General features: G+C 37.7%; 1 protein-coding gene across 6 annotated transcripts in view; it reads right to left on the bottom strand.

Moving 5' to 3' along the window:
- Positions 1-20,652, bottom strand: part of mymx (myomixer) — a 42,688-nt gene extending 22,036 nt beyond the window's left edge. For 2 of the 6 annotated variants that reach the window (XM_032553250.1, XM_032553252.1), the window contains exons 1-13: positions 19,154-20,652; positions 18,454-18,540; positions 16,559-16,699; positions 12,639-12,785; positions 11,724-11,915; positions 10,437-10,523; positions 10,131-10,249; positions 9,930-10,044; positions 8,637-8,714; positions 8,443-8,558; positions 6,844-7,006; positions 1,452-1,582; positions 1,259-1,355 (exon numbers count right to left, since the gene is read on the bottom strand). In XM_032553250.1, coding sequence (XP_032409141.1) covers positions 1,259-1,355; positions 1,452-1,582; positions 6,844-7,006; positions 8,443-8,558; positions 8,637-8,714; positions 9,930-10,044; positions 10,131-10,249; positions 10,437-10,523; positions 11,724-11,915; positions 12,639-12,785; positions 16,559-16,699; positions 18,454-18,540; positions 19,154-19,678 — 1,998 coding nt within the window. In that variant the 5' untranslated portion in view covers positions 19,679-20,652. The remainder of the gene's footprint in view (positions 1-1,258; positions 1,356-1,451; positions 1,583-6,843; positions 7,007-8,442; positions 8,559-8,636; positions 8,715-9,929; positions 10,045-10,130; positions 10,250-10,436; positions 10,524-11,723; positions 11,916-12,638; positions 12,786-16,558; positions 16,700-18,453; positions 18,541-19,153) is intronic. The other 4 variants (XM_032553251.1, XM_032553254.1, XM_032553253.1 and 1 more) reach the window with 4 other exon arrangements.
- Between the last annotated feature and the right edge of the window lie 1,383 nt (positions 20,653-22,035).

Here is a 22,035-nt window from a genome sequence, read left to right as displayed (position 1 = left end):
GTTGTGTGGCTCTTTGATGGACTAGTGACCTTTTCACGGTGTACCTTGCGTTTTGCCCAGTGACAGCTGGAAATAGTCATCAGCAAGGACAAATATATAGACGTCTGGATGACTGTCCGGCAAACATTACAGAGAAATAAAGCTTCCTACTGATGGGTTTAGTGTTGGAAATGACTAACATGGAGCTCTGCATTGGCTACTTCAATCATCAGACACCGGGAATTGGTTTTCTTCTATTGTTTATGTTTGAAAAGTATTGCTGCTTCCTCTGTCTTTATTATTGTCATCTGACTCTGGCAATTTATATTTATTCCTATAAGGAAGTTTTTTACTTCTTTTCTTCTTTCTGTGCATTTTAGGTTTTTTGTTATATTCGTGTTCATCTTTCCCGGTTTGGTTTGTCGCTCCTCTGTGTCTAGCTCAGTTTTCTTTGTGTTTACAGTTCTTTCCCTGTTTTGCTGATCTGAATCCCCCTGTTATTCTCTACTGCATGTCCCTCTCTCCCTGTGATTCCCCTTTAAGTTGTCTTTATTTGTCATTAAGAAATCTGAACACTTTCATGACTGTCAGTCTATACGTTTGGGTTTTTACAAACCAGATTATGACAACATGTATTAGAACTTATTTTAAGGTGCTTTTATTGTTTATCTAAAGTATTAATGGCTTTAATCCAATCTATTTATCTGGTCTGCTTCAGATATTCTAAGAAAGGCCATCTGTTGGTTCTTAAAAGTACAAGTTATAGTGAGGAGTCATTCATTTATTACAATTATTTAAAGTTGTCTTATTTTATTATGATCATTTTAATGTCTTAAATGTTATTTGTTTTTAATCTTGTTTTCAGCATTATTTTTTTAGTAAATTAATTATCTTCCTAACATTATTTATTTGTCTTATGGTGAAAATTTGCTGTTTCTTTGCTGCTTACATTTGTCTCCGGTGTTTCTTAGTTCTACATTTTTTGTGAGATTTTATTCTAGCTGTCCGATAATTATGTTTCGCTGTAATTGGTTGTCAACCAATCAATTTAGATATATTTCATATTTCCAGTGAGCAAAATAAATATTAGCTGAGGCAAGAATCCAAGATTAGAGCACTTTCTAAATCAACAGTCTTATTTTATGCATGCATGACAACTAATCAAAACACTGTGCAATCACCTCTGATACGTAGAAGCAGTAATTATTTAGTGTTGGGATTTGTATGAAGGCAGCTGCAGAAATAAATTTTTAGCTGCATCTGAGAGAAATCTGATCACCTTGTCAGCAGACAGAGTGAACTTCTGGAGCTGCAGGTGAAGCTGTGGGTGGCCTCGGTGGCCGGCGGGAAGCCTGGGCTCCACTCTCGACTTTCTGCTGCAAAAAAAACAGATACGTGACTCCACTTATGGTTAACTTCACATAAAGACATTTCCTTGTGTCATCAACAGAGAAGTCAAGCACAACAGTCACCTTAGTTCATGTCTGCTGATGGCTTCGTTTACACTGAGTGAGTCATTTCCCTCTGGTGAAGAGCTGTGGTTCACTGATTGTTGGTCGTCTTGTTGGCTGCTCTGAGTTTGGCTGTGGCCATCAGCGATACTCTGCGGACAAAAGAGTCAAACTTTCTGTAACCAGAAAATGTCAAAAAGCAAAACCTGATTAAAAAAATTCATGAGAAAAAATCATTTACATCTCTATCAGTCTGGAAAAGGTTGTAAAACCCTTTCCAGGGCTTTGGGCCCACAGTGAGAGTCATTATCCTCTTAGGTAGGAATCATAGAACAATGACGAAGCTTTTCCTATTGCGTAAGGAACATGACGCATTTATCTAAAACATCCTGATGATCCTCGACTTTTACGATGATGTTCTGTGGACTGATGAGACAAAAGTGAAACTTTTTGGAAAGTGTTTGTCCCGTTCCATCTAGTATAAGACTAAATATATTTCAGAAGAACATTTAAGAACCGGAGCAATAAATTCTGCTCTCTACAACAAATTCCTGAGGGAGAATGTTTGGGCAAACACACTTGGGAAGTCCATCTTTGAATGTTTAAAAAAGTTTCGAAGTGACATAGTCAAAGTCTGGTTCCAAAGATCTACATGCCGATGCTCCAAAATCCTCCAATCTAGCTGAATTAACATAATTCTGCAAACAAGAGTGGATCAGATTTTCTCCACTGAGATGCAAAAACTCATTTCCAAGTAAAACAAACAAAAACAAAATCCATATAGTTGTTGACCAGTTGTTTGTATAAATATTCCCCTTTCATTAATGAGATCACAACATGTAAACAAAATTTTGTGTTTACTGGGGTTATCTTTATCTGACAGTAAAATTTCTTTGATGACCTGGAAGATTAAGTGTGATTAAAATGTAAAAAAGTAGGGGGAACTAACAGGGAAATTACTTTTTCATGGCTGCTAAATAATTACTAAAGGCTTCAACAAACTCACAAAGCAGGAATATTATATTCTCTTCCAGTTTCAGAGAAGTGTTTCTAACTGCTAAAGTAAATTTCATAACGTTGCCGAAGGCTGTGCAGGAAAATAAATCTCACAAACAGTACATCAAGAAGTAATTGTTGCTCTATTGATATTTATTAACTTCCCTCTCTATCCTCTGCAGGGCTCCCGTTTGCCATTTCTGCATGAAATTACATTATGAATGAAACCAAATTAGCAAACATGTGCTGTACTGCTGTGGTGACGTAAAAGAGACATTGTAGATGAAACAGATTGTTATTCTTAAAGCAGCTGTGTTTATTCAGCATTAAGTGATTTCCATAACTGTTCACTGTTACAGCTGTGCAGGCGAGTTTTTAACAAGGTCAATGCCGTGGTTAAAGCCTCTACATGCAGGAAGACATCACCAGCCACTGAACCACTTTTACAGCCATCTCTGTGTGTTTAGGTTGACCAGGGATCTCCACTGGGCTTTTTAATGAGACCTCCATGTTTGTCTAGTTCAGAGCTGACTTATTGTTGGAGCAGAAGAAAACCTAAAACTAAGAATCTAAAATTTTTACGAAGTGTTCTGGGAGCAATTTTGACTTAAACAAATATGCTTCTTTTCACTTTTAGTCAGTTCTGTTGAAACAAGGATGTGGTTTATTACTTTGGAGCTAATTCCTCATTTTGAACCCAGAACCTTATTTCTGTGATTGACGGCAATAAGAACCAATCCATCAAACTGCCTCTTATTGTCTTTATTTTAAGCAATTGTAGCAATTTTAAATGATTTGTACATTTAACACTGGCTATCATATCTAAATGTCTATTTTTTATGGCTAATACTGATTACTGAAGAAATAAAGTAAAATGCACTTCTAATTCTAGAATAATTTTTATTTGGTTGGGAAGTCTGGACCTGAGCTTATTTTTAAATTCTTGCATGAACAATATATATTATAACAATATAATATAAAACTAAATTTAGTTTTTAAATTAACTAAATTATTTTAAAGTGGATTGCAGATTTTTACTTCTCTCATGAGCTCCAATGTTATCAGATAAAATAGACAAATCATTTTTGAAATACATTGGTAAGTCGTTTTATTAGCCACATCACTTTTTCTTGATTTCAAGAGGCAAATTTCTTATTGTATAAATAAGACCTAAACTGCAACTATTTTACCTAAATATCTTTTTCAGAATATATTGATAATTTAATCTCATAAACCAAACAAATTGAGACTTAAATTCATGATTTGTTCCTGTTTAATGCACCTTCAGTGAACATTGTTGGTCGCCATCATTGCCTTTTTTTACAGTGTGTTCTAAAAACAAATATTTCAAAGCAGATTAATAACTTTTTCTTATTATTTATTTGTTATATTTTTCATCGTGTTCACAGATTTATGTTAGTAAACTGTCTTTGTGCTTGTAATTTAAAACCTTTTCATATAAGGTTTTTGAATAATGTGGAATTTTAAAAATATTTTAATCATCTCATTTTGTTTTTTCAATCAAAGCTAGTTATGCTGTAATGTACAAATATTAAATTGTATTAAATATTCAATTGTAATTTTCCAAATATGCTTATAGAAAGATTTATTCAGAGCAAAATAAGACCAAAAATTATTTTAAATGTAGTTATTTTACATAATACAATATATTTTAGTAAACTATCTGCCTGAATCTCACTGCAGGATGTCATCAGGCCATTTCTTTGAATTAAATGTATTAATTTACATTTAGTAATGTAAATTATTACATTTATTTGATATTAACTGTTAGTTTCTCAAAGCAACATGGTTGCTTCTCTCCTTGTTCGTAGTGGCTTCTGCTCAAAAACAAGTGATTGTCTGCTAAGTGATTTGTATCGTTGTAGTAGTAATACTGATCTATAACAGTAAACCTAATCATGTCTCATTATAGCTCAGCATTTACTCTCTCTGTAATGTTTCTTATCTGTTTTCTGCTGATCCTTTCCACCTCGGAGTGTCGTAACTGTCCTGTGCTCCGAGGTGATGTCAGCCAAGAACTATCATTTAGCGCCGAGCCCATCTGGTCTGCAGCCGCAGCATCTGGCCGCAATTAGTCGGAGAAACAGACGATAGCCATGTTTACCTCCAGAAACAAGAGGCCGTAACTACCGCTAACACAAAGACACTGATGTATGGACTACTGACTGAGGCATGTTCTCATAGGTACAGAGACGATAAGACTGGGGCAGTTTACCATTCTTCTTTCAAGAAAGACCAATCTACGTGAAAAAACGTCACGGATATTTCGGCTGAACCGTGAGAGAAAATCATGCGATGACAATTTCAGTCGTGATAGATAAATCTACATTTTCCTCTCTCCTCTGTATCTCTGTGACCTTTGGCATCTCTAAAACCACCATCTGTGTGAGGTGTGGGCATCTGTAGCTCCATCCAGCAGGCTGGATCTTTTGTTGGCACTTGAAGTTTGAATTCCTCACACTTGGATTATGAACATATCCAAGAAATATCACATTCCAAACAGTTCCTCTGAGATACAGATTACTGCACACACTGATACTGGGCTAACAATAAATTGTAACTTCATACAGAATACCTGAAAAGTAGGGATGAGCGATATGGACTTAAAGTTGTATCCCAATATTTTATACTATCGTGATATAGATAAAAGTGATGAGAGTAAATATTTATTTCTTATTTTTTATGTAACTGTACAGCTGTGACTGAATGGTACAGCAATTATAGCCTCACAAACACAAAAGATACCCATTTGTAATATGCTTCTTTAAGATACCAGTGACATAAAGACGTCTGGTTTGTATCACTTAAATGCACACCGTAACTAGATTTAATCATATTTTTAAATCTACTGATATTTATTGATAAGATATAAAAAAATAGAGAAAACAACAATCTTAACAATACAGACAGTTTTAAGGATTTTTAAATATTTATTGGAATTTATCATGACAATGACAAATCAAAATTTTATAAGTAATGTATCTCGATAAATGATAAACGATAAATGCCCAACCCTACTAAAAAGCATAAATAGGGATAGATGGATGGACAAGAAAAGACAGAGAAACAGATGGAATAATGGGTAGATATATCCAATTTTTTAAAAATATGATGGGTAATGAAGTCTGTAAACGAATATTTTTCCATACTTATCCAGATCTGTACAATACTCTAACACAAATTTCATATTTTTCCTGTCTGCATATTGGAACCCTGCTACGTAGGAACATATGTCATAGATGATAAGTAAATAAAATAAAATCATACAATTCAAAAACTTCTTCACTTGTACATGTTTATAGTGATGGCCTTGGATTTTGTCAATGCAGGGCTTTATTAAGAATGTTTTTTTTTCAATCTCTTCCATAAATAGGATAGTGCATCCCAGCAGATACCAGCTCCCAGTTAAGGGAAGACTGGAGCCGGATCAGTCGGACCAGTACATGTCCAAACTGAAATCAACAATCCTTCCACCTTCTACTAGATGTTTTTTCTCATGACAAAATGAAACAAACATCTGCCAAACTTTAGAAGCGCACTTCTGGCTACCTTTGTCCAAATGGTCTCTTTCCTTTTCTTCTAAGTAGCTCAAATCGTGAACGTAAAAGACTAAAAATACGCATAATTACTGGTTTTTGACATACCACATCGTTTTCCGATACTTATTTTTTCAAAAGAAGCCAACAGTATTTCCTCGTAGGTTTATGAGCAGTTCTTGGGTTACTGTAGGAGCACGCACTTGTTCAATAAAGCGTCGAGAAACCTCATGCTCAAAAAGCAACCCAGCAGTGAATCCCAGACATTTTATTCATATGGTGTTAATAAATGACTGTATTTATGACATAATGGATATATAGTAGACTTTAAATAGAATTTGGAGCTCAATGGAAAGACTTATTTACCCTGGCGCTCTGTTTAACCGTACAGAACTTGATATTTCAGTGGAAACTTAAAGAAATCCTGTGCCAGGATAAACAACATCCTAAAAGCTCTTTCTATGACTTTCACAGAGCAGCAGCATTAGAGACAACCCCAGACTTGGATTTTATTTGTCAGATTAGGGATAAGGCTAGCAGAAACCAAGTAAAATTATATGGTGCTCTCCAACATGCAGGAGTTTCAGAGCCAGAAGAAGAATCTGTTCTGACTGTATATGACGAAGGGATGGCTCTAAACTGGAACATCACATGGTGCTTTTAAGTGCAATTAAGTTGCTGGAAGGGATGGAAAACCAGCAGCGTGTTTGTTGCCAAAACCAGAAGTCGCAGCCCGGCTCATTTGTCGGACTTTATTTTGGAAAAACCTTGCCTAAGCTGTAAATCCGGCATTTTCCAAACAAAAAGACAAAGTGAGTCATTTACTACAGCCACAGATCTTATCTCCTGCCACTACTCACTCTGCTGCCTTTCAGACGGTTCTGCTCCTCCTTCACCTCTTTTCCCATGATCCCATGTGTCTCAGATCCCATGATGCATTGGGCTTCTCGCGCTGGAGTCAGGAGGTCAGCATCTTCCCTGGTGAAAGTGGAGCCGGAGAGGGAGTTTGTCGTCCTGTCGCTCCTGCAGGCGGAGCAGGAGGTTACTTTGGCGCTGACAGCTGGACCTCAGAGACCAGCGCTGAACTCCAGTTAAGGCTCTGAGGTTTTCTACCACTGTTTGTTTTATTCCATTTAAATAGTTAAAGCTAGAGCTGATAGAACAGCTGAAATGATGTAGAGTTGGGAGCTATAGATAGGCTTCTCTCATGGGAGGCTGTGTCTGAGAAATGTTTGGACGGCAGGATGTCAGGAATCTGGACACATCTGTTTTTTTTCATAAAAAGTAACTTGTTATTTTCCTTTACTTCATTTCTTTTACACTCATTTGCTCCCTTTCTTCACATTTGTCACATTTTATTTCCTTTGTTCACATTCCTTTGGATTGGATCCCTTTCTTGTCAGTAGCTGTTTCCTTTGGCCACATAATTGAGCAATTTGACATTTTGAAAATAAATTTGCTTAATGGAAATACGACAGTTTCAACAGTAAAAGGTTTTGGCACAAGGTGGATTTTTTTGGAAGTGTCAACACTGGTTTATTTTGCAAAACATTTTTTCACATCACACGAGTCACATGATCAACAACTTGATGTTGCCACTGGCACAAACCACAAAGAAGAAGAAGACAGGAAGTAGTTGGAGGATCATGTTTTTAAAGGCTTATTGCATGAACAAATTTATTCACGTGTGATGTGAATTGTGTTTCTTATTTAATGGAAACATTGCAATTGCGAAATTGTTGGGTTTTTTATTTTATTTTAGGGGAATAACGTCAAAGTTTTGTGCACATTTGTAATTAAGGCTCAGCTAGTTGCTTCTGTTTTTCACTTGTTTAGTTACATTTTATTTCTTTTCATATTGCTTCTTTTCTTTTCGTTCTCATTCCTTCTCTTCACTTGCATGTCCTTTCCCTCCATAGCAATTTCAATCAGTGTCCATTTTGTCAATGTAACGTTTTTTGTTCCAGAATAAAATAACACTTCTTGTAATGTTTCCTTCTGTTATAAACAACAGATTCATTTATCTAACGCTAAGACAAACTGCTACTACTTCTAAAGAATATCAGCTTATTGTACATGCAGCACAACTGTAACAAAATCCAGCTGACATCGCTGAAAAACAAAACAAAGAGTCATTATTACGTGTTGGAGATTTTTTTCTGATAGGGTAAAACTCCCAGTGATGTAACAGTCTGGATACAAACTGTGTGCTATTAAACAAACAAATAATGACTCCATAAAGTTACAAAATATTCTTGTTAATGTTTTTTTCATCTCAGATTCAGCAAATTGACTGACTGAGATGATGTCACTGTTTTAAAGGTGAGAACAAAGCAAATCAGTGTAGTAGAGTTGACGTAATTTGTCTGTCACGTAGATCCATCTTCCAAATCATTACAGAAATTTGCAGTTTTTCACCCCAACGTGTGGAACACACTTCATCCTCACCAGTGACGTACCTTAGATCCGTCTGGAGGAGCGCCCAGCAGTCTTTCACCTCGGCCTGCTTCTTTGTGACGCCGGCAGCCAGGCCGGGGTGCAGTTTGGGCAGCTGAGACACGCTCACATCCAGCATCTACCGAACACAGGCCTGCAGGTTAGGCAGAGACAACGTCTGGAGCAGCATGCAGGATGGGAAAAACTCTGTTCTTACCATGATTTGACCGGCAATGTCGCGGATTTCTCTGTCGCCAAAGGTGTCCAGGTCTTTGGATGCAGACATGCTTCTCCGCTGTTGGGAAAATATGTTAGTTATCATCACTTGTTGAATTATGATTTTTTTAAACTTATCTTGTATTTAGCTTTTAAACTTGCTCCATTTATTGATGGCATTATTTCTGCTTTGTCTTATATCCTTGTTTATTGACCTCAAATTTCCAGAACTTTGTATGATTTCAGAATACCATGATGTGAAACATACACATTGCAGGATTTATAGCATGTAGAAAGACTAAATTCATAAGTTAATTTCTTGTTGGAGATGGAGACTCAAAGTTTCTAGGTGGTTTTGCCGGGTTGGAAAAATCAATCAATCAATCAATCAAATTTTATTTGTGTAGCGCCTTTCAGCAACAAGGCATTTCAAACTGCTTTACATTATAAAAACACAAAAATACAAAGTCATAAAACACACAGTCAACAACATTACATTTTACCGTCATTACACATCAGATTATTGATTAATGATTCATGATTATGTTTCAAAAGCAACTTTAAACTGCTGGGTTTTTAGTCTAGATATAAAGGAACTCAGTGTTTCAGCTGTTTTGCAGTTTTCTGGATGTTTGTTCCAGATTTGTGGTGCATAGAAGCTGAATGCTGCTTCTCTATGTTTGGTTCTGGTTCTGGGGATGCAGAGCAGAACAGAACCAATAGACCTTAGGGGTCTGGAAGGTTGCTATGACAACAGCAGATCTTTAATGTATTGTGGTGCTAAGCCGTTCAGTGATTTATAAACTAACAGTATTTTAAAGTCTATTCTCTGAGCTACAGGGAGCCAGTGTAGGGACTTTAGAACTGGTGTTATGTGCTCTATCTTCCTGGTTTTAATCAGAACGCCAGCTGCAGCTGTTTGATTGATTTTTTAGGCAGACCTCTGAAGATACTGTAGCAGTAATCGACGCGACAACAGATAAACGCATGGATGAGTTTCTCTAGATCTCGCTGAGACATTAGTCCTCTAATCTAAAATATCCCCATTACATCTGTGCAAAGCGCGCAGACGTGTATATAAGCAAGATAATTTCCTTTGTTAGAAGTTTGATAAACTGCTCTAGTACTTCTCCTCAATCAAGTAAAAATTCTTGAAACAAACATTTGTTTTTATCTCAGTTTTGATTCTGCCTCAATACAAATTTTTGTAACATCTGCTAAAACAGAGAGTGCAGTTAATAAGAAGCTCTCAGAACATAATTATGATTTAGTATTTGGTTTTCTGTCATTTTACCATGTTGTTTATAGCATCCAGAGTATTATCAGCCTGCTGGTAAAATGACGACATCTCCAGCGCGACCTGAAGGTTCTCGTGGTAGTTTTTCAGGTAGGACTGGACCTTCAGCCACCTGCATTAAGAACAATTACGCCTTGTGGTTTCAGCCTGAAGATATTACATGAAGCTTTTACGTTTCACGTAAAGCACAGAGCATACATTTTATTGATGTGTTTCTTCCTGATGGTGATGTTTTTGCCATCTGCCTTCCCCAGTTTCTCCAGCTTCAGGGCCAAGTTGTTGATCTCTTCATGCAGGTTTCTGTGGAGCTGCTCATCCTGTTGCAAAAAGAGCAGACAGAGACTTTAGTTTCCCTTCCTGAATGTCCTGAAGGTCTGTTTACAATCAGACAGGGGACACTGATAAATAAGGTTGTTACCATCTGGGCATGCATTGTTTAACTGGTACAAAGCTTTTGTCAGTGTAAGTTATGCATTGTTTTAAATCCTTTTTTACAAGGCTGACCTGTTTGAGATCAAGAATTCTCCTGGTGAGCTGCATTTTGTCAACATTTTCCCCCAGGACACTCACCAGAGACTGCTCCTCTTCCTTCTGTCACACAGAAAGTTACTGTTTATAGAAGTGGTTTTTGCAAGAAACCCAACAATCATTTATTTTCAGACACACAGTGGCAAAAAAAACAAAAAAAACCACATTACTTATGCAACAAGGAAGATATAAAACAGAGTTCTGGTCAGAGCTTCGCATTCGGTCATCCCACAGGCATGGATGTTGCATTAGCTTCAGAGAAGGGGCTCCAAAGTGCAGCGTGGAGTTCATTAGCGGCCACTGGAGGGATTTTGTTCAAATTTGAAACAACAGCATAAGCAAACGGACACTTTTTCAAAATATTTTAAGGTGGTATTTTTACTGACGCATTCACATTTTCTTAGTTTTTTCTCTTTAAACTTCATAGGACCAAAGATATACCAGATCTTTACCCAGAAACAGACTTGAGCACATCCAAATTTGACTAAATATAGCAAGTGTTTTCAAAAAAAGAGTCACCGATACCTTCTTGCCCAAGACAATGGAGAACAGAACCTTCTTTTGATTAAATGTGAGAAACAGTTTTTAGAATCAGACCATTTTTTAGTTTTATTAAAATGTTTATTGTCGAGTAGGCAAAGATGGGACGTGTTTTAAGCCCCCTCCCCCTAAAATTGATTTTTTTTTGTGGTTCATCTGTATTTTCAACTTGAAAATTTGGCAAAATGTTGGTATCTAAAAATACATGTGGGCTCAAAATCACTGAGGTTAAATTATTACTTTTTCTTGAAAACGAATAGTTCAAATGCATCAATTAAAGGATACATTTGAACGCATCCCCACTAAGCTGGATATTGCATTTAAAATGAAGTTGAAAAACAATGTTGAATGATGAAGTGGGGGATGAATGTTTTATATATTTCACAATTAACCTCTTTCATTACAATCCCACAGATTCATCATCCATTCCTCTCTCCCTCGTGTCTGACGCAGATTTTGTTTTTACGGTTTACAAATCATGTTTCACAGATACAACAATCCAAAGTTACACACAAAGATGCTTACATGGATTACAAATCCAGTATTACACGCACAAGTATTTTAAGACTATTTTCTCTCCATATACAGCAAAGCGCTTTTGTTATAATTCTGCTTTCTTACTCTATTTTGGATAACTTGCAAAGATAAGAAATGGGTGAATTTCTAGGTAAACAAATTAATAAATAAATTAATATTTTAATTTTAGAAAACATGGCTGCTTACCTTTTCTTTAATCCAAGCTTCCAGTTTGTCCACCTTCCTGTTGAATTCCTGCAGGCTCCTGGCTCCACCTAGAGCGTGTGTCTGATTTGCGGCCATCTGCTTCACGGTTTGCCACTGTTCCCTGAGCTGACTGAGCTGCTTCTTCACCAGGTCGGACGTTGGGTTCAACTTGCAGATCAGCTGTTCACCCAGCTTTAGGGAAATAAGACTCAGTTTATTTGAGCTGGAGGCAGCTGGACAAATACTGGAAGGTAAATGACACGGTTAACTCTACCAGTTGTTCTTCCTGTACACCTTTAATGGTTTCAACTGCTTCCATTTAGCAATGTCATTTTTTAAAAAAAAACAACCAACCAACCAAAAAAAAAAAAAAACAAGCCAACAGGAGGTAATTAAAATGAATACATTCAAAAACACAGAACATAATCAATTGGTGTCGCAACAAAAATGAAAATGTTTAATATGTGTATTAGGATATACCTTTTTCTTTTAATCATGAGAGTTATTTTCTAATTTGAATTATTTTTTCCTAGCGTCACAGATAGTTTTGGGGAAGAAGTGGAAAAGAGAGGGAGAAAATAAAGCAAACAAATAGAAAATTAAATACAGCTATGACTGACTTCTGATGGCAGCTGCTTTTATTTAGCCCTGCCAGAGTAAAAAGGACTGAATACAAACACATGCTGTTTTTTTAGGTTTTTATGTATAACAAAGAACTTTCCTTCCTCTTATTAATTGTGCAATTTTGTGTCTGTCTATGAGATAAAGTCCTAATATAGTACAATGAAGTTTGTGAACGTAATGTGACAAAATGTAATCATTAATTTATGCCATCTTAATACATTTAATCAGATCACCACCACATATATCTACATATTTGATATTTAAATCATGAGTGCGCAGCGGGTTTGTGACCTGGTTGAGCTGAATCAGGGTGTTTTCAAAGTCTTTCAGGTCTCTGTGAAGCATCTGTGAGGCTTCCTCCCAGTCATGCAGGGGGCGATGCTGAACATTACATCCGTCTTTCAGGTCTTGGAGTTTGCTTTTCATCCACGCTTCTGCCTGCATCACAAAAAAAAGACACAAACTGTTTCAGATGTTCATTACAGCTCATGTAGTCGCTCATTTATCATTACACCGGGATTCAATTTCACTTTACACTTGAGAAGCATTTCTTTTTATCATTATATCCCATTATTAAGTGACTGTGGTGTGTTTTTTACTCTACCCTACAGTGTTATGACGGTTTGGGAACATGAAAAACAGCCTCATATTCTCCAATGTCATGCTATGTGGAGCAGAGGTTTGTCTTGGCTGGAGCTCGGACTTGGTTGCATAAGGCTTTGTCTTGAAAAGCTGCCTTTTCCGTCAGCACTTTGCATGAAGTAAGAAGCCCGCCAAACAAGGTGGCCAAAATGTGAAATATCTGAAGAAGCGTGTTTATTTTCTTAAAGAGAACATGGTATGGAAATCAATGAGCCACATAAGTCTGAAACACACAAAAAAAGTTCACCCAATCAGGCTAGATTCTTGCTCCTGTCAGAATGATCCCACATGAGCCATAACAGCGATAAAATCAGAAGAACCTCATATCCTGCAGAGTGTCAAATAAAGGCTAAAGCCACAACTAAGTCATAACAACGTCACATCAAAACATTTTCTAGAGAAGTTTAGGGTAAAAAAAAGGAGAGAACTTTAACCCGACTTCTAAATCTATAAAATACATCAAGGCTGAACACATGATTGAGCCACTTTTGGGTCATGCTTAAAGAGTGATGTTACTCTTCCCCAGAGAAGGGGTCATTAACTTTCTGAAGCACTCCCACCCTCAAGCTGCAGAAATATTACTGGGTTAAACAGAGGGAAAGCAGCTTCACACAATAGGCTTGCCCATATCTGCTCACAATGGCTCCCATGGCATTATAATGACCTCATGCAGGAAGTCTATGATTCGCTTGTTTCTTCCTGTCCACTCACCACAACAATGATCTGTTTATCAAAATGTGCAATTAGGGTTTGTTCTAGTCACAAGAAATGGAAACAAAAATGTCAGCTTTAAATAATCACCACTGAAATAAATCCTTCTGAAAAGTCTTTAATCAGAACGAAACTTTGGAAAATGGTTACACTACTCCACATGTTTTGGTCTCCATTTGTGACATGTTTCCTGGTTTCTACCAATCAAAAAATGATATGACAATACAATATTGCACCACTAGATGTCTAAAAAAGTAATGACAACAGTTCAAAAGAAAAGGGTCTGTATAGAAATTAGAAAACCTATGGGATTTGATAATTGTTCTTATGCTAACTACAAGTCATAATACAAGCTAGTAAAAAATCTATTTCTCTCCGTTTTACATGTTGAAATACAAAAAGAAGGTTCTCAATAGTATTATTTGTGAAACTGTTATGGAGATAATAGTGTTACACAAAAACTTTCATCACTTAATATGTACACAACACAACAGCCATGTATGGCTGATTCGTAAGTCTAAATATTTCTAAGACTGATGAAAGGCCATTTTGGCCCGATCCACCATTTCGTATTTTTGTAGTTTGTGGTTGTTTTTTTCCCAAAACTTTTCAGGTACAATGAGAAGTCTGCCACTGGAAATTTTGTAGGAACTGTGTGTTGATTCACACACATTTTTACTTTAAATTAAATGTGTTCAAATAAACTTTTCTGGGGTCTTATTTTGCATTAGATTTAAGTATTTTTAGCATTATTTATCTCCAAACCCCCTCAAATACTTTGTTGCAGCCGATGGAGATGAAATGGCAGGCAATAGTTGCTTTTACTGATATGAAGTGATTTGCTTAAAAAATATCAAATGGAGATTAACATTAAAACGACATGGGGCCAAAATTTGTGTTGGTTGATGAACCCAAGTCTATTCACGGTTTAGTATTACTGGATTCCCCAAGTTTGCGAATTTTCTTGTGGAAGTTATTTGCAGAAAAACTAGTCATGGATAGTAAATCAAAAATATTCTACAGAAAATGCAGCTTGCAGCTGAAATACTTTGCCATGTATAATGTATACATGTATACATTTTGTATTTGAACTATTAATGTAGGAAATTATGTGCGCTTTTAACAGAAGTCTGAAGTATTTGCAGATTTTATTCATCAAACTCTCTCTCAAAACCAATGTAACTATTGTTTTCTTAGACCCTTTCTCTCACATCTTATAATAATAATAAAGTCTTAAATTTTAAACTTGGTGAAAATACAGTCAGGACAAAGCAAGACAGATGAGGCCATAAAAGCAATAGTTTTTATGGCCATAAAAACAGTTTCAGTGTTCTGATTCATGTGGATCATTGTTTCTTTCTGCTGCATTAATTTTTTACTGCAGATTGAGCTCATGTCTGACGATTACAGCACACCTGAAATGAACGAGTTGAAGTTGATTTGCTAATTGCTGTGCAACATATTTCTTGGTCAAAACTGCCACTCATTTAAAGCATGAAATTAGCAAGATTTTATGGTTTCATCTTTCTTTATGTTGGGTTGTATTACATTAAATCAAAAACACACTTTGTGAACATGCGCTTTCACATTTTTGAATGCATAGATTGGAGAGAAATGCATCGTTAACAGTAGGGAGCAGTCACAAACACTAAATCCCTATAGTCCTCACCTCAGGTGTGACGTCATTCCCAGATCCGAGCTCCACCTGCCGAGATAATCTCTATATCTCCATGTTTTAATAAGTCTTTGGAAAGTACTTAATTTTCATGGGGTGGTTTTAGAAAATAAAATGTTGAAACCTGGAGATCTTTGTTTGGCAAGCTTGTTGCAGTGGACAGAAAAATCCCCTTTCAATAAGTTAAATCTTCACCCCTTAAAAACATCTATCACCATACACATTTTTCACCTCTCAAAAAGGAACACAACTTGGCTTGAAATAAAGTGGGAGATTAAGTTTTTTTCTCCACTTTTTTTTATCGTGAAACAGCAATGGTGAAAGGCGAGATGTTTTGCAGAGCAGCTGCAGAAAAAGATACGTTTCTCCATTAGGCGACCTGCTTTTCCCTCGTAGCGTGAACCTTTAGGGGCCTTTAAACGTGTCTGAATGGAAATCTCACTTCCACTTTCAGAGCAGTGGAGCACTAAAACATTTGCAAAAACAATAGGAGTAAAAAACATCAATTATCGAAATATAGTACATTATTAGAGAGCTATACTTTTTTTTATTATTATTTTTTACTGAGATTGTTGGGGTTAACAATGTGGAGCTACTTTCAGCTCAGCCATATGTCACATGTTTCTTTCAGCGGACACATCCGAAATGAAATTTCTGTGTTCGGGAGTTTACTGCGCATCACTTTGTTCGACAGAGATCTGATGACAAACACGGCTGCTGGAGAAAATGTCGCTCTGTTACACTCCATGAAAACGTCTGCGTGTGTGTGGACGATGCGATGAGATAACACAACCAGTTGCGCTGCTTGGCTGAGTTTCTCTCAGCCATAGGCGTGAAGAGACGGAGCCAAACAATGATCTCATCCCTAAATAATTGGTTGTGGCGGCTTCCCCTCCCTCCCCCTGCTGAACACAGCTCACACAGTTCTTGAGACAAAATAAGAACCAGTACATATTTTGTTCCCACTAGAGGGTCACGCAGAAGGCAGCTTCCTTTCTGATTTCATCTCAGCAGCATTACTTCATGTCTTGGAGATGAATTTACTGCGCTTTCTTTCCATCAAAGGAGATTAAAAGTCCCGATAAGCTACTAAAAAGGGTTTCATTCATATATAGTCGCCTCTTACACAGCTTTACAGTACAGAATAAACATTGATATTGTGTGTTTGCTTTGCTTGTTTTACCTGCAGTGCTTCTTTGTTGAAGAGAGAGTTTCGCTGAGTGAAGCATTCACTGTGGGATTTAGCAGCTGCCAGCGCTTCTTCATCCTGCTGATGACTTTCTCTCCTCTGAGGCTCTTTTTTCTGCAGCTCAGGTGGTGAAATCTGTGTGGCCACAAAACGCACAGAAGAAGGTAAAACCAAGGCAAGTAAATGCCGCTGTTACTCTAGTAATAATAAATGTGGCTAATTACACCAGTAAATTTAAATTTGCTATAATTATACCTTCTGAAATAAAGGCATGCATTAGACCCCCAGGCCAGCAGGGGGCAACCAAGAGTGAACTCAGACAATTCAACCGTTCAGAAATGGCTAGTTTAATTTTTCTTCTTCCATATTTCCTTACAATTTTGGTTGTTTGATTCCTGACTTTCTTCGTAGGACATGGTGTACCGTACGTTGTTTGTTAATTGATAAAAATGCTTAAATACAAGGAAAATTAAGGACATGGTTTAAGTTTATTAATACGAAAGGGTTTGTTTACAGGTAGGAAATGAAAGCAAAAATGTATTGAATAGAGGTACAAATTGATAGAACCAATCAGAGCCTAGAGCCACCTTTGAGCTTGTCAAACTTGATCAAGAAGCAGCAACTTTTCACTTTTTCCCGTTTAAAAAAAAAACAGATTTAAAGGAATTTTAAATCAGTCAATGAGTTTCCTTTTTAAAAGAAATTTATGATCTTAAAAGAGTTGATGACTGTACAATTTGCAACACATAAAAAGTTTTCCCAACCCTGTTACTCTGGCGGCCTTATTTGGACATTTGCTCCTAAACATGATCCCTGCCCAGGAATCTTTTTTCCAAGGGTTTTAAGAGTGCCTAGATGGAAATGGCATGCCAACCAAGTTGTTTTTTATTACATATTTGCAGTCCAGTTAATGAGGTTTGGGTGCTCCCAGTAGCACACTCTTAAGTCGTCCACAGTTCACAGTAAACTAAGCTAACCAACGCTAAGAATCGCCTCTGCGCTCACATCAAACTCTGTTCAGGATCCATTTGGTCCTGAAGATATCACAACATGTGTTGGGTTGTTCCCAGGTTCCCACCTAACAAAGCCCTACTGTCAGCACCATCCAAAGTGAAATGAGCGCGGCTGGCACAGTTACAGTAACGGAGAGGCGTTCCTCCTCTCCCCTCAGGAAACATCTGGGCACGAGAAGGAAGCAGGATCCTGCAGATCCGGGTCAGTTTCATGTAAAGTATTCACCTTTGAAGGTGACTATACCAAAAATATTTTGCTACAAGCAATTTACAACATATGGGTGGAGGAAAAACAAGCCAGTTTTGTTGAGAGAAAACAAAGTGATGTGTCAGATTAGAGAGAAATGAAGCCAGAGCTTAGGAGGCATGTTATTTTAACACCTCAGTGAGGTTTTTCTTTTGTTAACATCTTCCCTGACTTCATGTTTTCCAGTAAGCCCTGCCTCTTCCAGATCTGCTGAGCTCTTCATACCTAACATGCACTTTAACGCCACTTCGATGGGCCAAATTCTCTGTTTTCAAACATTTCATTTCTAAATGTTAATGGTTATTAAACTACAGTACAACTTGGTCAGAGATTAAATGTTTATATTTTTGAGTTTTAATTTAGTAACATGTTTCAGGTTAGCAAAAGCACAAAAAGTCCATGGCCATCTTTTTTTTAAATGTCTTTTTATTGTTTGGTGTGTCTTTGTCGTATTTTATTTATTTATTTTACTTAGAAACATTTGTTGAAAATGTGACTTTCCTTTGGTACAAATAATCACTTGGGAGCCCAGAATTTATTTGTTGTTACAACTTTTCACTCAGTTAACGGAAATTAATGCTTTTCTAACATGTGTTCACTTAAAAATAGCCATCAAGTCAGGATCTTACCTCGACTGATTTCTCTCCATTTAGTTTTTCCCAAGTTTGCTCCTGCGCAGGCAGAAATACATCACTTCCCTCTTTGCTGAGTAAAACCTAAAAGTCAGATTTAAATAAACAGTAAAATGTTTCAATAGACTATAAAACACAAACTCGTGTAACATAAGTGTTTTATATGAGTATAAATATAACTACGTACTATAAAACTGTCTGTAGTCTTATATTGTTAGTTGGTCAGTTTGTTACTTTTCTTAGAAATTAGTAATAGCAATAATAATAATAATTTTGTTATTGTTGCTATTAGTTTGTTATTTTTTACTATTATTATCATCAACATTCTTCTTATTATAGTTATATTATTATTATTATTATTATTATTATTATTATTATTATTATTATTATTGTGTTAATTTAGCAAACAATTATTTAATTAAGATTTATTTTAGCCCACAATTTTTAGAATTTTTTCCTATCAATTTGAATAAATTATTTTTCACTATTGTGTTGTACAGAAAAAAAATTATTTTACATAAATATCTATTATGCTTTTACAAAATACATTCTCTGATTGTTATTTTTGCTTTCACCCTAAATTAAATTAACTCATTAATTGAACTTAAATGAATTTAAATGTATTTTTTTACAGCTAAAAATATACTTTTGGAATATATAAAATATCAATAAAAAGAAGTGATAATGTTTTTTGTACCTTAAATTGAGAGTTGGGTTTATTTTCACAGCTAACTTCCACAATTCTTGGCAGATGTTGATCTGGAGTGCTGCTGCTGCTGCTGCTGCTACTGCTGCTGCTGCTGCTGCTGATGTTGTTATTGTTGTTGTTGTTTCCAGACGTGGAGCATGTGACTGGTCCCAGCGCTGTCTTGGAGTCTGATTGGTCATTGCTTCCAGAGATGGTGATCTTCTTGATGGATCTGGAGACGGCAGAGGGAGAGGCGATGTTCTGGTTGAGGTGGTCCTCCGCCGCCACGTGCTCCGGCTGGATTTTGACGGGGGCTGCCTGGTCGACGGTCGGTAAAACAAGACGGGAGCCATGTGCACAGACCTGGGATCTGCTGAGGTAGAGCGAGTTCAGGTTGCGCTGTAAAACGCAATTATCCAGAGCCTCACTGGGCAGATAACTCTGTGGAAACTCCTGGCATTTAGTTACAGAAGGAACAGAGAGCCTGGTTCCAATGGTGAAGGGCTGCACCTTCCTTACAATACTCTCAGACATCCTGGTAAAAAAATATATAAAACTCACTTATGTCCCCCTAAACAGCTGTCCAGTCTCTTGCTCAGAAAGTGAAGAGAGAGTGAGATCAGTTCTCCACCTTCTTGTGCATGTTGAGAATGCACAGGACACAGCCCAGGACGGCTTCCTTTGACTCCTGGGATCGAACGCGGTCCCAGATGTGCCTCAACGCCGTGCCAAGGTGGGCAGCGCCTGTCGAGAGGCTTCTCCTGAGGAACTGAGCCAGAGAGCCTGCCAGTCTGCTGCTGAGGAGCCTGATAACCAGGGAGCGCAGCAAGATGAACACTGGCATGCTGCCTGAGCGTGCTGCGCTGAAGTATTGGGAGGGAAAAAAAAGAGAAAAGGGAAGCTCGGAAAAGGAGGGGGAGCGAGAAGGGCTTGTTAGGAGAAAAAATGAAGTCACCACTTCGTCACTCTGCCTCTCCTTCTCTCTCTCTCTCTCTTTCTCTCTCTGTCAGGAGTGACAGATCAGGGAGCTGTAAAGCCTGGCTGTCAAAACTTCCCTCTGAACCCGAGCAGAAAAGCTGCTCCGATAAGCGGCAGAGAGCAATGGAGTCAAGGGCTGTTACCTCTGTTAGACCTCTTCAGTCTCCGCTTATCCTCCATGAGGTAATGTCCTCAACCGAATCACCCGCACACACTCCCACGCTGCCTCTCCTTTACCTCCACTTTGATGAACAAGCTTTGCCCCAAGGTGTTGTGCTGCTTGTGTTGTCAAGAAAAGACACCAAAGAGGAGGATGAGCTTCAGAGGCTCATGGCAGCTCAGTCAGTCCAGGAGTGATGGACTCAGCCCCAGACTCCGCTCCTTCTCCTGTCAGAAGGGAGCAGTTGTCTCACAGGTCACAGCTGAACGGAGCAGAGCAGCTTTGGCACCACAAGTGTGGAGTGTTTTCTGGTGGAGCAGCCGAGCAGATGATGAAACCTGCCACTCCTTTACGGTCGCTGGGGTTTCGGAGAGCAAATGTTGGGCTGACTGATTGAAATAACAGAGGTGGTTTGCTCCTGACAGTATCAGGGGGGAAGAAGGGGGGCTAAGAGGGCAAACAGCAGAGAAAATATTTGCAGGGAGCAGAGGGGGAAATCTGCCTCTTCCCTTAAAAGGAGCTCTCACTCCTCACACCGCTGACCTCTGACTTGACCTCGGCACCTGCCTTGAAGACTCTCTCAGCAGTACAAGCAGTTATTGTATTCCCTTTTTCCAACACTTGACTTGCAATTCCTTGAAAAAATCATAATACCTCAAACTTCAATGCATTTTATTGGGATTTTTGGGTCATAGACCAACACAAGGTGTTAAGGGGGAAGTATTACGTATTTTCCAGGCATATCGTGGCATTTTATAGCATAATAAAGTAACCATAAAAATGCTGTATATATTAAATATGACACAGCGTACGTAACAAATAGATTCTCCTAAGCCTTGGACTCTGCAGCTCCTTCAGAGTTACTTGGCTGCGTCTTTGATTAATGCTCTCCTCGTCATTCCCTCTATATTTCCAGATGATGGATGAACAGTGCTCTGTGCTCAAAGACTGAGATATTGTTTTACAACCCAAATCTCCACAACTTTATCTCTGACGTGTTTGTTTTGAGATTTTGGCTTCTGAAAAACTCTCGCCTCTTGCTTGTTATTTACAAATAACAAGGCAAGTGTTTGTAATCGATTCCATTTAAGGGGCATCAGAATAAAGGAGGTCGATTCCAAACCATGAATCATTTTCTTTCTTCTTTGTCTTGGTGTATCATGTCAAATCATATTAAAATACATGAAGGTTTATGGTTGTAATGCGACCAAAAGCTCAAGGGATGTGAATACTTTGAGCTTGAATGTTTTGAGTCTCTGTTATGTAGTGAAATCATAGAACATTGAAACATTCATTCCCTTTTTTTTTCTGATCTCCTCTGTGTCCATGTGGTGTTTTTTTAGGAAGTACAACCAGCCAGCAGTGAGACAGCACTTTCTCAGCAGGACTCCGTTCGACAGTCACAGTCATCATGGTTAACAACGCTTTTAAATGAGCTCTGGTTTCACGATGAAGTCATCTAAAGAAGAGTTTTATGTGCTGCAGCTTGAAATCAGAGAAACACTTTGCACACCCTGGGAAGTTACTCACAGAGAATGGGTGGAGTTCATGAGGTTTGGCGAACTTTAAAATGGCATTTTCTTGCGTTGGTAGGCAAGCGACTCTTTACGAAAGCAGTTTATGTGTTCAGTGGTTACGAAGTGTGTGACTACCTCTATTTTGGTGAAATGCAAATTGTACACACCGTTAAATTAACTCTTCCTGCCTTGACCACGCAACATTTGCTGTGCACGGAAAATAAGAATTATGTGTC

The sequence above is a fragment of the Xiphophorus hellerii genome, chromosome 22 (assembly GCF_003331165.1).
Source record: "Xiphophorus hellerii strain 12219 chromosome 22, Xiphophorus_hellerii-4.1, whole genome shotgun sequence".
NCBI lineage: Eukaryota > Metazoa > Chordata > Actinopteri > Cyprinodontiformes > Poeciliidae > Xiphophorus > Xiphophorus hellerii.
Note: the sequence above shows the minus strand (reverse complement) of the source record. Positions and strands in the feature narration are given on the sequence as shown.